At 48.3% G+C, this 18920-nt stretch overlaps 1 protein-coding gene across 6 annotated transcripts in view; it reads right to left on the bottom strand.

Moving 5' to 3' along the window:
• Positions 1-6722: 6722 nt before the first annotated feature.
• SALL1 (spalt like transcription factor 1) overlaps positions 6723-18920 on the bottom strand; it is a 15544-nt gene continuing 3346 nt past the window's right edge. For 4 of the 6 annotated variants that reach the window (XM_086689444.1, XM_086689445.1, XM_086689443.1 and 1 more), the window contains 2 exons: positions 8717-12150; positions 6723-7572 (listed from right to left, as the gene is read on the bottom strand). In XM_086689444.1, the coding sequence (XP_086545570.1) occupies positions 7132-7572; positions 8717-12150 (3875 nt within the window). In that variant the 3' untranslated portion in view covers positions 6723-7131. Of the gene's footprint in view, positions 7573-8716; positions 12151-13091; positions 13465-18920 lie in introns of all 6 variants that reach the window. The other 2 variants (XM_086689447.1, XM_086689446.1) reach the window with 1 other exon arrangement.

Genomic DNA, 18920 nt, shown 5'->3' with positions numbered 1-18920 from the left:
GGGGGAGGGATCTTCCCGCACACCAATTAAGCTTCAGTACTCAGCCTTGGTTTTTCTCTTTTGCACTCCTATGCGCCTTTAGGGAGAAATCCCCTTTACAGCAAAATGCTTTTAACATCTTCCATGGGGAGCGGCCCAGGAGGGGAACACGCACAGGCCGGCCCGTGAGCCTGGCCGCTAGCCTCTCTTTTCTTGCGGGAGTGGCAGCTAGAAAACTCTGCCCAAGGGATGAGCAATTGCAGAGAACATCTAGGCTACGCCGCTGTTCCTCACCCCACCCCTGACTGCCGGTCTCCTCTAAGGCCCCTGGTGCCGTGATTTCAGCTGAGAAAGAGGGGAGAACCGAATTTCCCAGGGCCTTTGTAAGTGACTTTCCAACTTTTCTGATGGCAATCCATGCTGAGTGCGTTTGTCAACGTGTCCTAGCACACCCACGCACGTGCACACGCACACACATCTGAGATGAGTACCCTGACTCTCCAGTGTGATGTGTCCTGATAGTTTCTAGTCTATTACATGTTTGAAATGTTTATTTGTTTTGAGAGAGAAAGAGAGAGCGAGCAGGGGAGGGGCAGAGAGTAAGAGAGAATCCCAAGCAGGCTCTGTGCTGCCAGTGCAGAGCCCGACGCAGGGCTCGAACTCAGGAACAGTGAGATCACGACCTGAACCGAAATCAAGAGTCGGACGCCTAACCGACTGAGCCACCCAGGCGCCCCTATCGTATTACATTTTAAAAATAACTACGTTTTAAAAATAATGACCTACTAGACTGATTTTATAATGCACTCGCGGGTCCCAGCCCACAGTCTGAGAAACACTGGGCCAGTGCCAAGGCGTGCTGACGAGCAGAGGGTTGGGTTGGCGACCAGGGGAAAAAACCCGCTAAGACCCACAGACCTCACACTTGTCTAAAACAAGAGACAGCTGGAAAATTAGGAAAGGACAGAGCAGCTGGATGTGTTGGTGCTATTCGGATTTGGGGCACAGCACTGAGTGGATACGAATGGTAAGATTTCTCCTGCACGGGACTGGAAAGACTATTGAAGAGAGTCAAATTCGGTGTTTCCTATTCCTTCGAAAACAAACATGCTTAAGTTTTTAAAAGGGAGTAACTTAAATGAAATCATCAGCTAAGTAAGAGGAGAAGCGGAACTCTGATAATGTGAAACGGGGAACATGGTAAAGAGTCCGATGGAAGCTACTGGAAATATTGATGGAAATCGTGGCGCAGGTGGGGAAAGTGGTCCACGGAGCAGGGCAAGTCAGACCTGCACCCTGGAGCTGGTTATCAAGCAAGTGACAGCTCCAGGTCTCCTGGGGTCAGGTGTTCCCTTCTCTGCTCTCTGGGACTCAGTTTTGTCATCTGGTGACAGTGGCCACGTAGAAGCACCCCCACATTCTGAATATGGAAGCAGTGAGACAGGCTGCTGGCCCTTACAAGCAGGAGTGGGGCCCTGCCACGTGTACATGTGTACCCACGTTTGTAAGTGACTGTCCAGGCCTCATACCGGATGTGGCTGTGGTTACACCAAGATGATGGGACCTCTGACCTCTCCGCATCCGGGCCCTAATCACCTGCGCTGCATCGGGATTCAGCTGCACTTGGCAAGCTGGATGGGGTCCTACCCTGGGTCTTACAAGGAAGGATTCGTTTGTGGGGCCTCTAACACGGTCTTCAAAGCCCTCCACGGACGGTAAGTAACAAGCCGATCCTGCATTTGCCCTCTGCAAGGTGAGTGGCCACAGGCCCCACACATAAGACGGCCTGTTGCTGGTGGTGTTTATAAAGGCCTGTCACACGCCCCACCCCCGTCGTCCTGGCTTTAGAGGGGGCGGACAGGCGGTCCCTGAGTCTTTGTTAAACTTGAGAGCTCAGATGGATGTAGAAACACAAGTAGAGCCAAATCACATGTTTAAACAGTTAAGAGGAAACCAGGCTCAGCAAGGAACTACAACCCAGGATTTAGCCTGGGTGAATTTTCCTTCTCTGGGATTTCCTGTCCCGTTTCTGGATGTTTCTATCTATCAAATGTTCCCTGGCAGTTGGTTTAAGGCGATCAACTCCGCTGTGAAAGAAAGCCTTACACAGTCCTTGGGCTTAGCTGCTAAAATATGAGGGGCTGCTGAATGGTGTGGCCCCAAGCCTGGCTTCTATGACAGAAGCTCTGTCTATCAGCCCTCAGTGGAAAGAGCCCACACTCAGAAGACTGGCCTTAAAGAACCATCCGTAACAATAAAGGCCAGCATGGGACCCCCAACAACTGCCTGGGGTGGGGGCAGGCGACAGTGGGGTTAGTGGGGGGTAGGTCCTTAAGGAATGTAAAGTAAGTGAACCCGAAAAGTCGGCCTCCTGCCCATGCTTTGAGACCGCAGTTAAAATTTAACAATTTTTTATGTAAATCATCTGGTATACTCAATTGCATGGGTTGTGGGGTGGGGGTGGGGGGGCGGTGAGAGGACAAACAATAGGTTTGAGATTAGATAATTTAGTTAGTGCGAAAATTCCAGGAAGTTTGTGTTGATCTGGGGCCTGGATCTTGTTACTTTTTAGCTCAAATCTAAATCTTTATCTTCCTATTATAGTTGAGAGGACTTTTTTTTTTACTTAGTCATTTTTACAGTTGCGATTTTTACCCCCCCTGTCATCAAATACAGCCAGTTAGATTAGCAGCTCTTAGCACGGACATGAAAATATTGGTAGGGCCCAATGGGCCCTGTTTTGTTTATTCTCACGGAGCAGGCTTTGATCTAAACATATTTCCTGGGGTCTGGACGAGATGACCTAATTCCTGTCTTATCCGTCGTCTCCACTTTCTGTGAATCTCAGATTGCGCTTTACTGGGCAACCCTTTGAAATTCACTTTGCATTTTTTCCCACTTTGTTACCCCTCTGACATTTGTTTCACTCGGGGTAGAGTGTGTGACTCTTAGTTAAGGTTCCGATGCTTTATTTTTCTAGCAGGGCTGCTAAGATTTTAACAGAGTGGGACCTTTTTCTTTTCTCCCACCTTTTTTTTTTCCCTTTTAGGCTCTCTCATTCTTGACATTCACAACACGCCAAAAACAATAAGCAAATAATCTACGGCGAGAAGTTTATGTCAACTGCAAATCATTTCGGATTTTCTGTATGAACCCTTTTTCTAATTCAAAAAAAAAAACAACCCAACAACTGTCCCCTGTCCCCCTTTCCCCCAATTTATGAAAGTCACTCGACTAAACCTGGCCCATGAGGACTGAGATAGAAAAATCAAAAACTGAGGGTTAGCTTCAGGTGTCTCTTAACTGATCTGCGGGAACCTGTTTCTTCCCTGACTCCACCCCACTCCCACAGAGCCCCTGGGCTCCGGCGGGGTGTCTTGGGCAGCTTGGGTCTGTGATTGGTCTCTCTCTTCCTTATTCCTCCCCAGGTCCTTGTCAATCACTAAACTGCTCTTGCAAGAATATTTGCCACAAAGAAGGAAGCCCACGCGCGCGTGCGTGTCTGTGTTGTGTATAGGGGAGCGCAGTGCACATGCAGGGGGAAGAAAGAAGAAACACAAAGGGATATAGGGAAAGACCGACACAGGAAGAGAAGGGGCAAGAGAAGAAGGGAAGAGAATGACAGTGACACAGAGAGACACAAGGGAGAAAAAGAAAACCATAGTCAAAAAAAAAAAAAAAAAGAAGAAGAAGAAGAAGAAACCCCGACAAGTTGCTAACGATTGCAAATTTGAGCCATGGGCACAAGGCGGTTTGTTCCCTTATTCGCTGTACTTTCCTATATTTTTCCAATTCACATTTTTTTTTTTTTTTAGAAGGAAGTGGGGGGGCACATGTCACCAAAGTCAATATTTTTAGTTCAAAAATGTTGGGAACTTCGCTATCATCATTCTGGGCGGTAGCAACCCAGGGAATTCGGTCCCCCTTGGTTTCCAAACTGCCTCCAAGCACCTCGAGTGTCAGAAGGGGCAGCGGGCGGGATGTGGCGGCGCGTTAACGTGGGCCGCCGTAAAAGAAACTGTGTTGCTTTACAAATATGAATCCATTTCTCTTCTGCGGGGCTGAGCCCAAAGGCCGAGTGTAGGGATGGCAGAGTGAGGGGGCAGGAGGGCCAAGGAGGATCCTCGATTTGGAAATGAATTGGAAATGAAGGGCAAGGCGAGTGGGCAGGTAATGATCAATAGGTTAGAGAGATAGTCCATGGATCGATAGATGGAGAGGCAGGGACAAAGGCGCAGGGAAGCGGGGTTGGGGGGGGGGGGGGGTGGGGAGAGAGACCGGGACCCCAGGGCTCCGACCTTCCGTTAAGGGCTTCGGCTGCCTGGGGAAGTCTGTCTAACCAAAAAGTTGCCTTTGCTCCCCTTAACTCCCTTCCAGAAAACCTAGATGGGAGGAGATTGGTGGTGAGCAGGGAAAAAGAAACAACTGCCCTGCTCCCGGCCCCGGACCGCCCGCCTCGCGGAAACGGACGCGCAGCCCGGGGTGGCTCAGGGCCTTGACCCCGCGGGCGGCCGGGCGGGTGGGAGTCTCGGGCTGGGGGGCGGCGAGCGGGGGCCGCCGGCGGGCGTGCGCCTGGGACGGTTGTCGGGGCTCAGTCCGCGGCCCTCCCACCCCCTGGAGCGGAGGGAGGGGCGCAGGGGCGCCGCAGCGCAGTGCGCCCAGGGGGCACTGCGAGCCCGCCCTTCTTGGTGGCCCGCGGCTCCGATCCCCTCAGTCTGTCCCCAGGCGCCGGCCCGGGGCGCAGGGGCCGCTTCCGGGAGGAGCGCCCCGACCCTGAGGCCACGCGGCCCGGGGCGCCCCCGCGTCGCCGCGCCCAGACTTGGGAAGGGGAAGGACGCCCCCTCCGCCACGGAAACGTCCCCTCTGGCCCGCGTAGGACAAGAGCTTCTGGCCAGAACTGCGGCCTTCCCTGGCGTCCCCACTCTTGAGCAAAGGCGTCTGTCTTGGGGCGCGTAGCCGGGACCGCGGAGGCGCAGTCCCTCAGTGTTCGCGCGATGAAGTATCGGGCAGATCTCCGCACACCCGGACTCTGAGCACAGCCCCACGCGCATGCTCTCCTGCTTTGGGGGCGCCCGCCCCCACGTTGTCCTGGCCTGGGCCCCCAAGCTGAGCCACACAGCTTGGAGTGGCCTGCGTCCCAGTGCAGACTTCTAGTGGGAGGCGACCCGAAGCGTGTCCCTTACCTGGGCGCAGGGCCACCGGCTGCAGGCGGCTCACCACCCCCCTGAAAGAAACAAATCGCAGACCCCTGTAGACACTAACTTCCACCCTGTCCGTTTGCTCACCCCAAAATAGTGCTCAGGAAGAAAACATGTTTCCCCTATAATAAAAGGGAGAGAGGAAGAATCAGATTGAATTTTGATGATGAAATGCTCAAATCTTATTGGTCTTTTTCTTTCAAATACTTATGTGTGTTTAAATGTTTGAAAGCCTAATTAAAGAACATGTTGACCTCTCTGGGTTGAGGCCTAGTTTCAGAGTCAGATTATATACCACCCCCCCCCACCCCCCCCCACTGCATCGGGAATTTCTCTGGCCACGCTGCTCTCCCTGCCTGAAAAAAACAACTGAATCAAAGGAAGAGAAATCAACATATTTGAAATAAACCTGAAGTCTAAATGGGCCACATGTGCCGGTTAACATAACCACTTTTTATTTCCTTTCATTTTTCCTGGGGTTTTTTTCGGGGGGGGGGGGGGGGAGGGGTGTGAGCCCTGTGCCCAAACAAGCCATAGAGAACTGGGAAAATACTGAGATCCTCCAAATGAAAAAGAAAAAAAGGAAAAAAAGAAAAAAGAAAGGAAAAGAAAAAAAATCCACAGGCCATGCAAACCTGTTTCTGTGACGCCTTTTACAATTCCTTATTTAGAGAGAGAGAGAGAGAGAGAGATACACACTCACATAGACTACTTACTAGTGCCTGGGGAAATGTTAAAATACATTTCGGGCCCTGGCTACATAGAAATGCACTCTAAAAACACAGACACGGTATTTTGTTTTATCTGTTGCAAAAAAAAATGTATTTGATTACTTGAGTAAAATTACAGTATCTCTGTTGTTAGTAAGTATTAAATGTTAAAGAAATTGGACCCCCCCTTTCCTTTCAACTTTCCAAGAAAGTGCATGTAACAGTCCAATTTTTTCCTTCCATACCTAATACAAAATAAACGAACACTATACCTGCTCTCTTGATCAAGAAGAAGCATTTGCTCTTGTAAGGAACATATGTACAATTTAATGAAAGTGATATTTCTTATTGTATATACAAGAGCATCTACATTTTCTCCACTGAAGGTTGTTCAAGATGCTATACTTAGCAGCATTGTGAAATTCCAGCACAAATTTTCTATTGTGAATATACCTACAAGGCAAAATGTTACGTCTCAGTTTCAACTACCAAAACAACACTTGTATTTTCTCTAAAGAATTCTGCGTGCTTATTACTGTACAGAAACTTATCAACATTGAGGACGACTCAAGTAAAAAGCACAATACAAATCGCAGTTCAAAACGGAAATGGTTAAATCTACCAAAAAAAAAAAAAAGCAGGTTGAATTTTAGAGTAAAAAAAAAAAAAAAAAAAACCCCAAAAAACCAAAAAAAACCATAAAACGAAACAAAAAAACCCCAAACCTTTCAAAGAACCACATTGATCAGTCTGTACTTCCAGTCCTTTGCTTAAATTTGTTTAGAAAGATTAGACAATGTGTTTGCTGATAAAATTTCCCAGCAGGATCAAAGTGTACATTTATATACAGACTTTATTAGAGATCTAATGCATCACTGAGGCATTGCATTAACACCAGATTCATATTAAACCGGATATAGAAAATAAGTTAATGCCAGATTAAGACCGCCTAGCAGGGCAACTTGTGATTGCCATAAATGTTACAGCGCTCTAGTCAATTAGTATTTAGTCCAAAATACAGAAGACCAAAGTTAACGCTTGCATTCTGTTTGCAAAGCAAGGTTATATCACTAATAAATAAGCTTTCTTATAACTCTAGAAGTTGAACAAAGTACAAAAGAATGTCTTCATCATGTTGTAGTTCATAGATCTGGGGGAACCAGGAGGGAAGGGGTGGGGGGGGGAGGAGGCAACAGTGGGTCTCCTTCTGGAAGGGGGTTGTTATTTCTCCAGCCAGGGTTGCTTTAACTTGTGACAATCTCTTTGCTGTCCTCCACGAAGCGGGTGAAACGGAAGTTGGTTCCGTTCTCACTGCTGGCCATCTTCTCCAGGCCGGCCAGCGGAGCGCTGGGCTCTGAGTTCTGGAGCTTCTCCAGATTTCCCGTCAGCCCACTAATAGGTGAGCTGCTCCCGCTGCCGAGGCTTCCAGGAATTGGAGGGATGCCGCCATTCTGAATGACGGAGATCTCATTGGCCTTCATCGCCAGCCCGTTGGAGAGTGCCGCTGCATACTGATTCCAGAAGCTGGAAGGATCCCCGCTTCCTGACCTTGCCGCCAAATCCTTCTGGAACATTTCTGGGAACTTGACAGGATTGCCTCCTAGAAATGTCATGGGGCCATCCACAGAGAGCCGCCGACCCCGTCGTGCAGGCGTGCTATTCCACATGTGAGTGCCCATGTGTACCTGAGAGGAGGGCAAAGGTGCGGGGGTGGGAAGGGGGCAAAGAAAAAAAAAAAAGGGAGAGAGAGAGAGAGAGAGAGAGAGAGAGGAAGGGAGAAGCTTAATAGTTGAATCTGTCTCCGCTCATATCCCAACACCCGACAAAGCAAGTGGCCTCCATGTCTATTCTTATTAAGCGCCAGATAGTGGAGAGGGTAAAAGTCTCCGGCCGCCTCCTAATAACGCGCTCGCTCCTCCCCAGCCCTGGGCCGCCTTCCCTCTTCCTGGGCAAAGATGCCGGCCTTACTTACTCTTTTTTTATTACCCGTATTTAGTTTACAATGGCCTCCAGCAGGCCAGTCTGTCGCAGATAGCTCCTTTCAGGGTTAGAATTGTTATGTCCACTCTCATTGCAATGGTAAGTATTGTATCTGACACCCTTTACCCTATAAACGTCCTCTGCAGATGGGAAGAAAGTACCCCTCGCAGGTTGCCCATCGCAGGGCCCGTGCGTGGCGAGAAAGAGCCAGAAAGTAATTATTCATCTCACATTACTGGCAGCGATCTCTAGAGAGAGACTCTGTCAACAAAAAATGTACACAGTGAGAGCACTCAACTGTTGCTCTAGAACCTAAGCATATTTGCTTTATTTCCAACACATATCGGGAGGAAATGTATAATCAATTATCATAATACCCATTTAGCCGAGCAGTGACGTGATGGTTTTTAGGAGAGCAAGCCACGCTGGGCTGCATACTTGTGAAAAACAGATGCATCCGCCGAGGAGGACTGTAATTATTAAGTGATACGGGCTGCTCGCGGGCCACGTGGAGGTCTTTAATCAATACCCCATGGCAACGCCGGGCTGTCGCACTTGGTAGGTGAGGCAATTCATTTGGTGCACTTAGCGAGACAGCGAGAGATGGGCAGCTGCTTCGCTGGGGCACCAAATTATTCAACGTGCTCTCACGTCCAGCAGGCTGCGGCCCGCCCCGAGACACCTGCCCCGACCCTGACCCGCGCGGGCGCCTGGCCGCGGTGGGCCACGTGCGGCAGGTGCCCCGGCGAGAACGCCCTCTCCCTGCGTGGTTATCGGGGCTGCTGGCTGGCTGGGCGGGTGGGGGCGGGGGGGGGGGGTGGGGTGTGAGGGACAGACAGAGTGAGGTACCTTCAGATTGCCTTTTGTCGTGAAAGCTCTCCCACAAATAGTGCAAGCAAAGGGTTTCTCTCCAGTGTGAGTTCGCTCGTGAATCTGCAGGGCACTCGACGAGGAGAAGGTCTTGCCACACGTGTTACAGTAATGCTGTTTGGGGGTTCTCCTGGGCAGAGCCGGGAGCAGAACTGGGGACGTGGCAGAGGAGGACAGAGGCCCAGAGGGGACGTGACCGGTGGAGGTGTCCTTGCTGTCCTGAGGCGTGACGTGCACGAAGCCGTTGACCTCTGTCTTGATGAGAGATGACAACGAGCTGGCGGGGATCGCCGCCGAGTTCTGATTGGGGCCGAGGTTGGGGCTGGGCTCAAAGAGCTGTGATGGTAGGTCCCGCATCTGATGTGTCAACATGTGCTGCTTCAAATTACCCTTTGTGGAAAAGCCGCGATTGCAAACCGTGCAAATAAATGGTCTCTCTTTGGTATGACTTCTGTAGTGAATGTCCAAGGCACTCTGACAAGCAAAGGTTTTGCCACAAATGTCGCAAGCAGTATTTTTAAATTTACCCCGGTCTCTGAAAGGGAAGAGGATCCCCAAAGAATCTTCCTTGATGATTTTCTCTGCGTGGCTGGACGTCAAATCCAGAGCCCCACCGTTCACCGGGGTGGGGGACGGGCCGTTGGCGAACTCGCTCGGGACTGCCCTCTGGGGCTTCTCCTCCGCGCCAGGGGACTTGCGGAGCTCCTGGGTGCTGTTGGACGGGGACAGAGCCTGCATGGAAGAGGTAGACTCTGAGATGGCCGGGCTGCCCGCACTCTGGCTCTCCATGTCGCCGCCCACCGAGGACGAATCGTTGGTCAGGACGTCCCCCTCGACGGAGCCGTTCTCCACGGACTTCAGGCTGGCCTGCAGCTGCTCCGCCAGGCCGGCGCTGATCATCTTCATCTGATTTTCCAAAGCAGCGATGCTTGACATCTCTAGGGGCAAAGGCGAAGAAGATAAGCTGTCCTGGGACGCGTCCGCGGACTTGGGCGTATCGGGGATGCTGCCCTCAGGACAGTCCTCCATGTTTTCGTCGGAGAAGGTGTCCAGGTCATCGAAATTCTTCTCGTCAAAGGAGCCCGTGTCGGACTCCATGGACTCGGGGTAGCTGTCGGGGACTGGGGTGTTGGGGATCTGACCTCCCATGTGCATCCGGATGTGCTGCTGCAGGACCACGGCGTTCGTGAACTTCTTCTGGCAGATGGGGCAGGAATGCTGGACTCTGAGCGGGGGCATAGCACGGTGGACGCTATAGTGGGTTTTGAGGTTCCCTTTCGTGGTGAACGCCCGGCCGCAGATCTTACACTTAAAGGGCCTCTCCCCGGTGTGCGTCCGGTAATGCATCTTTAGGGCGCTCTGACAGCTGAGGACCCGGTGGCAGATGATACACTCGTTGGGGTCAGTGGCCTTCTTGTCAATGTTCTCTACCAACTGCTGAAGCTTGGAGGTCTCTGATGCCTGGGCCGAGTCCAAGAGCCCCCCGAAAGGAAACTTGGCCTTGAACTGCTCAGACATGAGCGGCAACAAGGGGTTGGTGAAAGCGGTGGCCCTCCCGGGGCCACCGTCGGCCGTCGCCACCGCCGGGGAGCTCAGAGAGCTGCCGCTGGCTGCCGGGGCGGAGCTGGGGGCCACGGTGCCGTCCTCACTTTTGCCACCGGAGGGTAGCGCGGGGGGCCCTTCGGCCTCCTCTGCGAGCCCGCCCGGGTTTCGCGTGGCCGCCTCGGGGGCCCCGGAGTCACTTTTGACTGAGCCCGGGGGGCTGCTGGCGGAATGGCCAATGGGGATCGGGGCTGGCTCTTCGGTCTTGATGAAGGGTGCGAGGCTCGGGAGGGTCGGGGGCAACGGCAGGCCGACCGAAGTGGTCAGAGTGGGCAGGACCGGCTTGGTGTCTAGCCAGCTGGTGACCGGCTTCTCCGGAGGGACGGACATGCCGTACGGGATGCCGGTGCTCGTGGGGATATTGTCCAGATGCTCAGGCACGGGATAGGGGTTCATCTGGATATGAGGGTATTTCTCTTTGTGGCGCTGGAAGTGGACTTTGAGGTTCCCCTTGGTGGAGAACCTGTTCCCACAGATGTTGCACTTGAACGGCCTCTCGCCGGTGTGGGAGCGCAGGTGGATCTGCAAGGCACTGTCGCTCCCGAAGACCTTCGCGCAGAACCTGCACTTGTGTTTGAAGAACGCCTCATCCGAAGCGCTTTTCGCTTCGAAGGCGGTGACATTTGGTGGCTTGCTTTTTCTTTGCTGGGCCAAGGCGGACAAGGGGTTTAAGTCCTCCGCAGTCGTTCCGATGTTGGGCAAAGGGCTGGGGAAAACCGAGTTAGCGGGGGCCGGCTGAGGTAGAAGTGCACTGGACGCAGGATTTAACAAACTGCTTATTGCAAAAGCTGGTGACGACGATGCCGAGGCTGCGGGGTGGCTGGCGTGGGAGGCGCCGGCGCTCGAAGCCGCTTTTTCCGAGGACGGGGTGGTCACCGCTGCCGCCAAGATGTTAATGCTGGGGGAAGCGCCGCTGTTGGGTGGGAGGGTGTGGCCAGAAGTGCTCTGAGGTAGCTGGAGGGGGGGCAGCTGTTTCACACCGCTGATGTTGGCAGACTGGCTGGCGAGGCTCTGTGCCAATCCAGCTGCCGCCGCCAGCTGCTGAGATAAATGGGAGCTTAGTGTGGACAAGGGGTTGGCAGATGTTCGTAAAGTACCTTGAGAAGGACTCGAAGATGTTGGCAAGTCTGCGTTCTGAGAAGCCAACAGCAATATTTGGTGACGGATCTGCTCGATCAGTTGCAGCTGGTGGATCTGCTGTTGCTGCAGGGCGAGGAGCTGCTCCATGAGGGCCGGGACGGCCGGCTTGCCTCCGGAGGCCCCGCCGCACCTCGCCTCCTGCGAGAACTGGGCCACCGCCACCTTGGTGCTCTGCAGGTTCTCGATGATGACGTTGCTGTTGATCACGGAGAAGTTGCCCAGTGTCGTCAGGTCCCCGAGTTGAGGTAGAGAGGTTGTGATCGCTGAGGTACCTGTGGAGGGGCCGCCGCTGCAGCCTGGGGTGACCCCGCTCCCGCCCCCCACCAGGGCGCCACCGCCACCTCTGTTAGCCGCCACCGGGGCCTCCACCTCCATGGACTCTTCCCTGTCGCATCCGCCGTGTTCCGGAAGGTCGCCGCCGTCGGCCTGATCCGTTTTGTTCACGGTGTCATTCATTTGTTCGTCGGGGTTGTCGGGAGGGGGACTGGGAGTGAAGGTGTCGGGCGGGGTGGCCGGGCTCTCATTGACGATGAGAACTAATTGATTTTTAGTGCAGTTCTTCTTGTGGAGGAGAAGATCCGATAACTCAAAGAACTCGGCACAGCACCGGCCACACACGTGGGCGTCCTTGCTCTTGGTGGTGCGATTTGGTTGACCTTTCTCTGCGTCTCCTGCAAACATCAAAAGGGGCAGGGTTAGAAAGGGGGCCGGGCCACACAGGGTCACCCGCGCCTTCGCAACAAGAGGGAGGTTGATCCATTGTTTTCTGTCTTCCAAACTCAACACTCTTGCCCCTGGAAAAGCAGTCGATACTACCCAAGAACGTTCATAATTAAATCTTAGGGGTGTGGAGGAATCCCTATCCATCCGGCATCTCAGATAGCCACGGTCTTCAGATAATCCATCAAAATATAAAATACTGCGAACTGAAGACATCAGTGCATAATGCAATTCCATAGGCCACTATTGATTTCCAATATTTTATACACCTTATTGTCTACTCATCCAGAGAGGGTCCAGCAACCATTCTGAGGACTTATTAGGCTCTTGAGTTTCTGTCAACCTTATTCATTTTCAACTGATTCAGAGATATCTGTGACAGTTTGTTCTGTCACTAAACTAATTTGTAGTCATTCAGATTCCAATCAGTTGTTGACAAGGGACGGGAGAGAAATGCGGATCACCAAGCTGAGGGCTGACAACTTAAAAATCACCTCCAGCCCCTACCTAGAACCTGAGCCGAGGCCTACCCGTGACAAACACGCTTTAGCCACACCAGTAACAAATCCTCCAGGCTGCTCAAGACTCAGTTGAATACAAACAAGAAAGCAGCGCGCATGCACGCGCACACACGCGCACACGCACGCACACACACACACACACACAGACACAACGAAGAGAAACACAGTGATCATAATCCGTTACAAGGCCTGCCTGGCACCCATATATCACCCCGTGGCATGTTTATTTTTAAAATTAAAGAATGCAACCCTGGCTACCACTCCACCGTTCAACTTATATATGCCATTGTGCTCCAAATGGCAACGTTATGCCTCTAAATATTTCATCAAGAGTGCTCTCCGTATCTATAAAAAACTGGCAGAAGATTTACATTTCTGATTCAACATCAACTTATAGAAGGATGTGCAGTTAAGGGGAAGGGAGGAAATAATTCTTGGTTTCGAGTTTGCAAATGCTGTGCCATTCTCCTTGTCTGAATGCCTTTAAAAACAGTTGGCTATTCGGTGTTATCAATTGTTTAACAGATTGTCCTGAACCTTTCATTATAAAAATCCCTTTATTTCATGTTTGTTTCCACTGGTTGCTCAGATTTCTTCTCACTAAGATCCATTTGTAAATTAAACATAAAAATCTCCAACGGCAAGCTAACATCCTATTCAAAGACAGGATGGAGCCTTATTGTTTGCCCAGCATGGGGAACACCAACTTCTGTTGTACAAATGGTGTGTGGTCATCTCCGAAGGCTGTGAAAAAAAAAAAAAAAAAACTGTTTAATTCAAGGATTACCTCCCTGCATGCTTTTCTGCAGAACTGAATCAGATAATAGTTAGTTTCCATGACTTCCAAATTGAATCTCCCAAGAAAACTTGCAGGGGGGGAAAGAAAAAAACTAATTGCAAATATGAATAAATACCAACTCAAAATGTTGCTTCTTCGGTAAACGTAGGAGGCAGCTCCTAAGGGTCAGCCATTTGCCTCTTTGTAGTAAACATCCTAAAAAGCTTCAGTAGTTTTGCATTCCGGAAAATACAATTAATACCTAAATACTAACTTCTGGAAATTCCTTTAACTCTATTGGCCTTGCGTGGTGCCCGAGTTGATGAGGAACCCGGGTGAAGTATGCCAAATGCAGGCACACTTTATTCACTGTGAGTGTTATCTGAGTAGCTAAGTTATACTCAACAAGCTAGCTTTTCTAACAACACCCATCTTTTAATCTCCACAAGGGTACGCAGCAAAATGCACTAACAATACCAAACAAATCTTGGCTGTGGCAGAAAATACCAATAATGATTCAGTTTTAATTTAATGTTTAATCATCTTAATTGGCACCGGGTTCCTGTGCACATTCAAGGTGCTGTTTTAAGCACTTTCTGTCTCTCTCCCTGCCTTAAAATAATGTAAACAAAATATTAAAGGAAATTCGCTGCAGTTACGTCGCTTAACTTGGGACAAAAATAATGTGACAAAAATTCTGTTTAAAGCTTCTTATTTTGACAACCAATTTTAAATGATGCATCCATTTCAGATGCTTATTTTAAACTAGGAAATGCAATTCCTAATATATTCAACAGAAATGTTATTTCTTTCTCTTTGCACATTTCCATATGTAATGGTTATGTTTCCATCTACTTTTACAGCCAATTATGAAGGAACAAAAGCTATTCTGTTTGTTCACACATTTTCAACAAAATGCATTAAAACTATTATGTCAGCATGTTCTATTAAGCTCTGCATTCAGTGGAAAATACTTTTCAACCAGCTCACATTTATCAAAACATAAAGCCACTTTAAAACACAGTTTTGCTTGGTCAGCTGGGCTTAGACAAATAATGACAGATTCAGGACTAAATAACTAGCAAGGGAAATCAGAAAACTGACTTCATCAATTGTACACATTACAATGTAGTTGCCTTCAAATATTTAGCACATCTGTGTTCACGATTAAAGGGCATTTTAATTCTTTATAACTTGCAAACATCTGATATTCTCATAATATATAGACAAAATGAAAAGAAGCTTACTTTACAGGATTTCGCTGATTATTACTTTCCTGGGCTTGAATTCTACATTTGGGCTGCTTCAAGACTCACTTGAGAATTTTCAAGTTTTTCCAACCTGAACATTTTTGTATTTCGGGCCGTGCTAACTGGACGGAAAATAGAGGTGCTTAAAAATATGCCTGCTTGCTTCGAAGAAAGACGGTGTTAAAAAGCTGCCTATGTTTCAGCTTGGATTTTCACAACATTTTAATAAGCTGACATGTGATTCCACTGCCGAGTCAACTAATTTAATTTCCGGATGTTTATGAACACCAAAAAAAAAAAAAAATTCTGGTATCTATTTTGATTTATTTCAAAAGCAGGTGTCGCTGTACTGTAATAGCTCTTAACTTTAAATGTATCTGCATTCTGAACTGAACTCCAACAAAGACGCTCAACAGCAACAAAGACAAAACATGAGGACTAGTTTGAATCTTTAACTACCAAAAGGAGTATTTTAAGTTGTAAGACACACACACACACACACACACACACACACACACACACACACACAAATGTGTTCCAATTCATTTTTCTGACCGGCTGCTATCTTGTTTCTCAATAATCTGTTACACAGGATTGCAACTGGTGATCCCATTATAGTAAATACAGTTGCCTTGTTCCCTGTGCTATGGTGAAAATAACATTCCAGTTCCTTCTCTATGGGTTTTGCATCCAAATTAATTTTATGATCCCAGTCACAAAGGAAAAATTTAAGAAGTAGTAGTTTTCTGAGTATGCACACACACAAAGATCTCTGGCATTTTTCTGGGATTTTTTTTTTTTTTTAGAGGATAAGGGGGTGAACTTGTAGCTCCATTCAGTTTATGCTAAAACCCCGGATGTTTCAGTTCTCGTACTATTTAGGTACTTGACCCCCAATTCAAATTTGTCAGGTTTTCATCATCTCAACCAAACATTGCAGAACAGGAGGCAGAAAATGGAAGTGTTCCAGTGTATCTGTCTACTGTGAAAACAAAAATAAAACTATGCCCCACACGGCAAGGTTTAGCCAAGCCAGGAAAAAAACAAAACAAAACAAAACAAAACAACCCTATTCTACCACATTTAGTTTTCTTTTTTGGAGCTCTTCAGAAAAGATCCTTCCCTTTACTTTCCACTACCTTAAGATCACATTAACGTTTTTAATGGAACCCCTCGTGATTGGGATTGTGGAGCCTATAATTTTAACAGGCTGTTCTTTCCCGGAGACCCATTTGGAGAGGCCATCAGCACCGTTTCTGGCTGATTGGTCTTTCACCTTTTTATTATCATCATTATTGTTCTGTACCGATCTGGGAAAAGCCTCCACCTGAATGTCCAGCTCAAGATGCCACAGAAATTTTAAACACTGCCACATATGCTCTGTATATTCTCCGTAATGTCTGAAGTTTCCTCTGTGTGATATGCAACCAAATGACACATTTACTGGCCCGCTTCAATTCCCTCCGTGTTCTGGCCGGGATTAGTGGATCCTTGAGTGGAAGACTACAAGCGAAGGCTCTGGAAAAAATAACGACACGGTCCAGACACGCCTTTTTAAACAGTGATACAAGCCCACCTAACGTACACAATCTGTGTTGGGGGAAAATGTCTTCCCCTCGGATGAATCAAACTGAACGCTAGATGGGGTTCCAGTTGCAAGGGTTTTTGTTCAAAAACTTCTTTGTGGCTTTCCTATTCCAGTGACGCGTAAAAAGAGAGACTCCTTAAGGCGAGATCTCAACTTTGACTACATAAACATTGGCAAAGGCACAAGAAACTAAATCCCTGTTGTTTGAGGGTAAAGCTGAGCTATGGGAACTACCTGTCAATCTTCCCCTTTGGGGGTCTGGCATCTGAGGGTGACAGGGGAATAAGGTTAGGAAAAGACACCAAGCTGATAAGGTGAAACTAAAATAAACTGCTAACTTCCTGCTAAGTGACCAGGAAGACTGAATTTGGGGGTCACTGGGAAGATACTGAAGGACATATTATGATCTGGACCTTGTCACCTCTGCATGGGAGGAGGCTAGCAAAGGTTAAAACAGCTCGACACATTAGCTTTTGTAAAGCCTGGCACACACACTTTTTTCTGCCGGGGGGAGGGGTGCTGGGGCTTAGGATAATTTACCATCTTTGCTAAACTGCTAAATCACTGCGGCTTTGGTAATCGAAGAATATTTTGGACGACGTGGCTGGCTGTACCAGGACAGGTCTCAGAAACACCGAATTAAGACCGCACGAGGACTTCGTTCCGGTTATGAGCTTGGCTTTTAACCATTTCAACAAACTTAGCAAACTGCGAGTTGGAGCGGATCTCTCGCACTCGCACTGAGATCCCCACATGAGAGATGTGGGTCTCTGCCTTCTAAAGGGCTCTGGGTGGAGATGAACTGCTACCTGCAAACGCAGAAGTGAAATAAAGTCCCCAAAGAATAACCTACAAATTGGCACTTGCACCTATAAACCATAGGAGAAACTTGATGTACAAGAAACCATGAGCTGTTCACTATCACAGATTTACTTTTGCATCCAGTCTCTCGTGCCCCACTACACTTTGCTTGTTGTGTGTGGTTTTGCCATTTTTAGAAAGTATCTGCGGCCCGAAGCAAATCCCCCCAAAACTGCATTTTCTCACCCAGAATCTTCCATTATGCCACAAACTTAAAATAGGCCTGATTACCCATGAATTCTTTCCAACTGCCTTATCTTGCAGGTGTCGGTTTTTCAAAAAAAAGCAATTAATTATAGTTCTCTGTAACCTTTTGGGCCCAGAAATCAATGTGTTGCCATTAAGCTGCTCACAATGAGTAAATTACTTTGGTAAATAATAGAATTTCATTATTCATATAAATAAGAGGAATGTTTATGATACTTTATATGAGTCAGTGTTTTATCTCCAGTTTGTGAGGTTTTTATCTTTCTTCCAATATTCTCTTTTCCTTGAGAAAGCGGAGCGCCACAATACTTTAATAAATGAATGGAGTCTGAATGGGGCCATCCCTGCAGTTACTTGAATCTCAGAACCACCACCCAAGGAAGAAAACCCCAAAACACACACACACACACACACACACACACACACACACACACACACACACACACCCCTCTGAAACCCAGAGCTTAGTAAAGAACCCACATAGAAATCATTAGATTCTAATAGTCCCCTTCCTCAAGAATGATTTATCTCAGTACATAATTTTTCCAGTGGAAGTCATCTTTCTACAAATGATTCCAGGCTCGCTGAATATTATTTAAAAGACAAGTTAATATGTGCCATAATCCTGGTTTCATAAGACATAGAAAAATTCCCAACTTTAATGTAGGGTGTCTGTGGCATTACAGCTGCACCCAAGTAGAATTAAAACATGAACATTGGAAGACTGACCAAGTAATCTGGTTTTCTTGAACTTGTTCTGATGGAGTTATCCGTGTGGCTGTTGGGCATGGCTATGGCTTTCTTTGTATGCGCGTGCACACACATGCGCGCACACACACACACACACTCACGCTTGAGCGAGGCACTGTCTTCTAAAAATTTAGGAACCTGTATACATGTGACAAGAGAAACCCCCAAACAAAACCAAAAACCAAACCAAACCAAACACAACACTCCAACCCCATCAACTCTTTCAAGTGTGTGTTATGTGTGGGGACATGAACAGACACTGCTGAATTCCTTGTGGGAAAGATGGTGACTTTTGAAAGGGAACTCCCAGAGATGTCATCTACTCTGAAGTCCGTTTATCTCTCAACTGCACCCAAATAAAAAGATGGGGAGTGTGCAAGGCCCTCCTGTAAGTCAGACGCTGAGAAGGATTAGTTGTGTACTAATATTCTTACAACATACTAAATCCTGTAACCCTATTACAAAATCTATCCTCTAGGCAGCTTCCCCCAAACTTATTGTTCAACCATGTAAAAACAGTCATAACCTAAAACCATTACCACCGAAGAAAAAAGGGGTGGGGGGTGGAGAGAGGTGAGAAAGAGAGGAGAGCGGCCCTGGACACAGTGCCCCTAACACTTTACTGCTTCTTAGGACAATGAATCAGCTTTAGGGGAGAAAAAAAAAAAAAGGAAGAAAAAGGAAAGAGATGGAGAGAGGAAGAAAGAATGAGGAAAAAAAGAAAAGGAAACTTGATTCAGTTACTTAATTAACTTACCTCAAAGCT

The sequence above is a fragment of the Puma concolor genome, chromosome E2 (assembly GCF_028749965.1).
Source record: "Puma concolor isolate L17-30 chromosome E2, mPumCon1.1.hap2, whole genome shotgun sequence".
NCBI lineage: Eukaryota > Metazoa > Chordata > Mammalia > Carnivora > Felidae > Puma > Puma concolor.
This window is presented reverse-complemented; position numbering and strand designations above follow the sequence as displayed.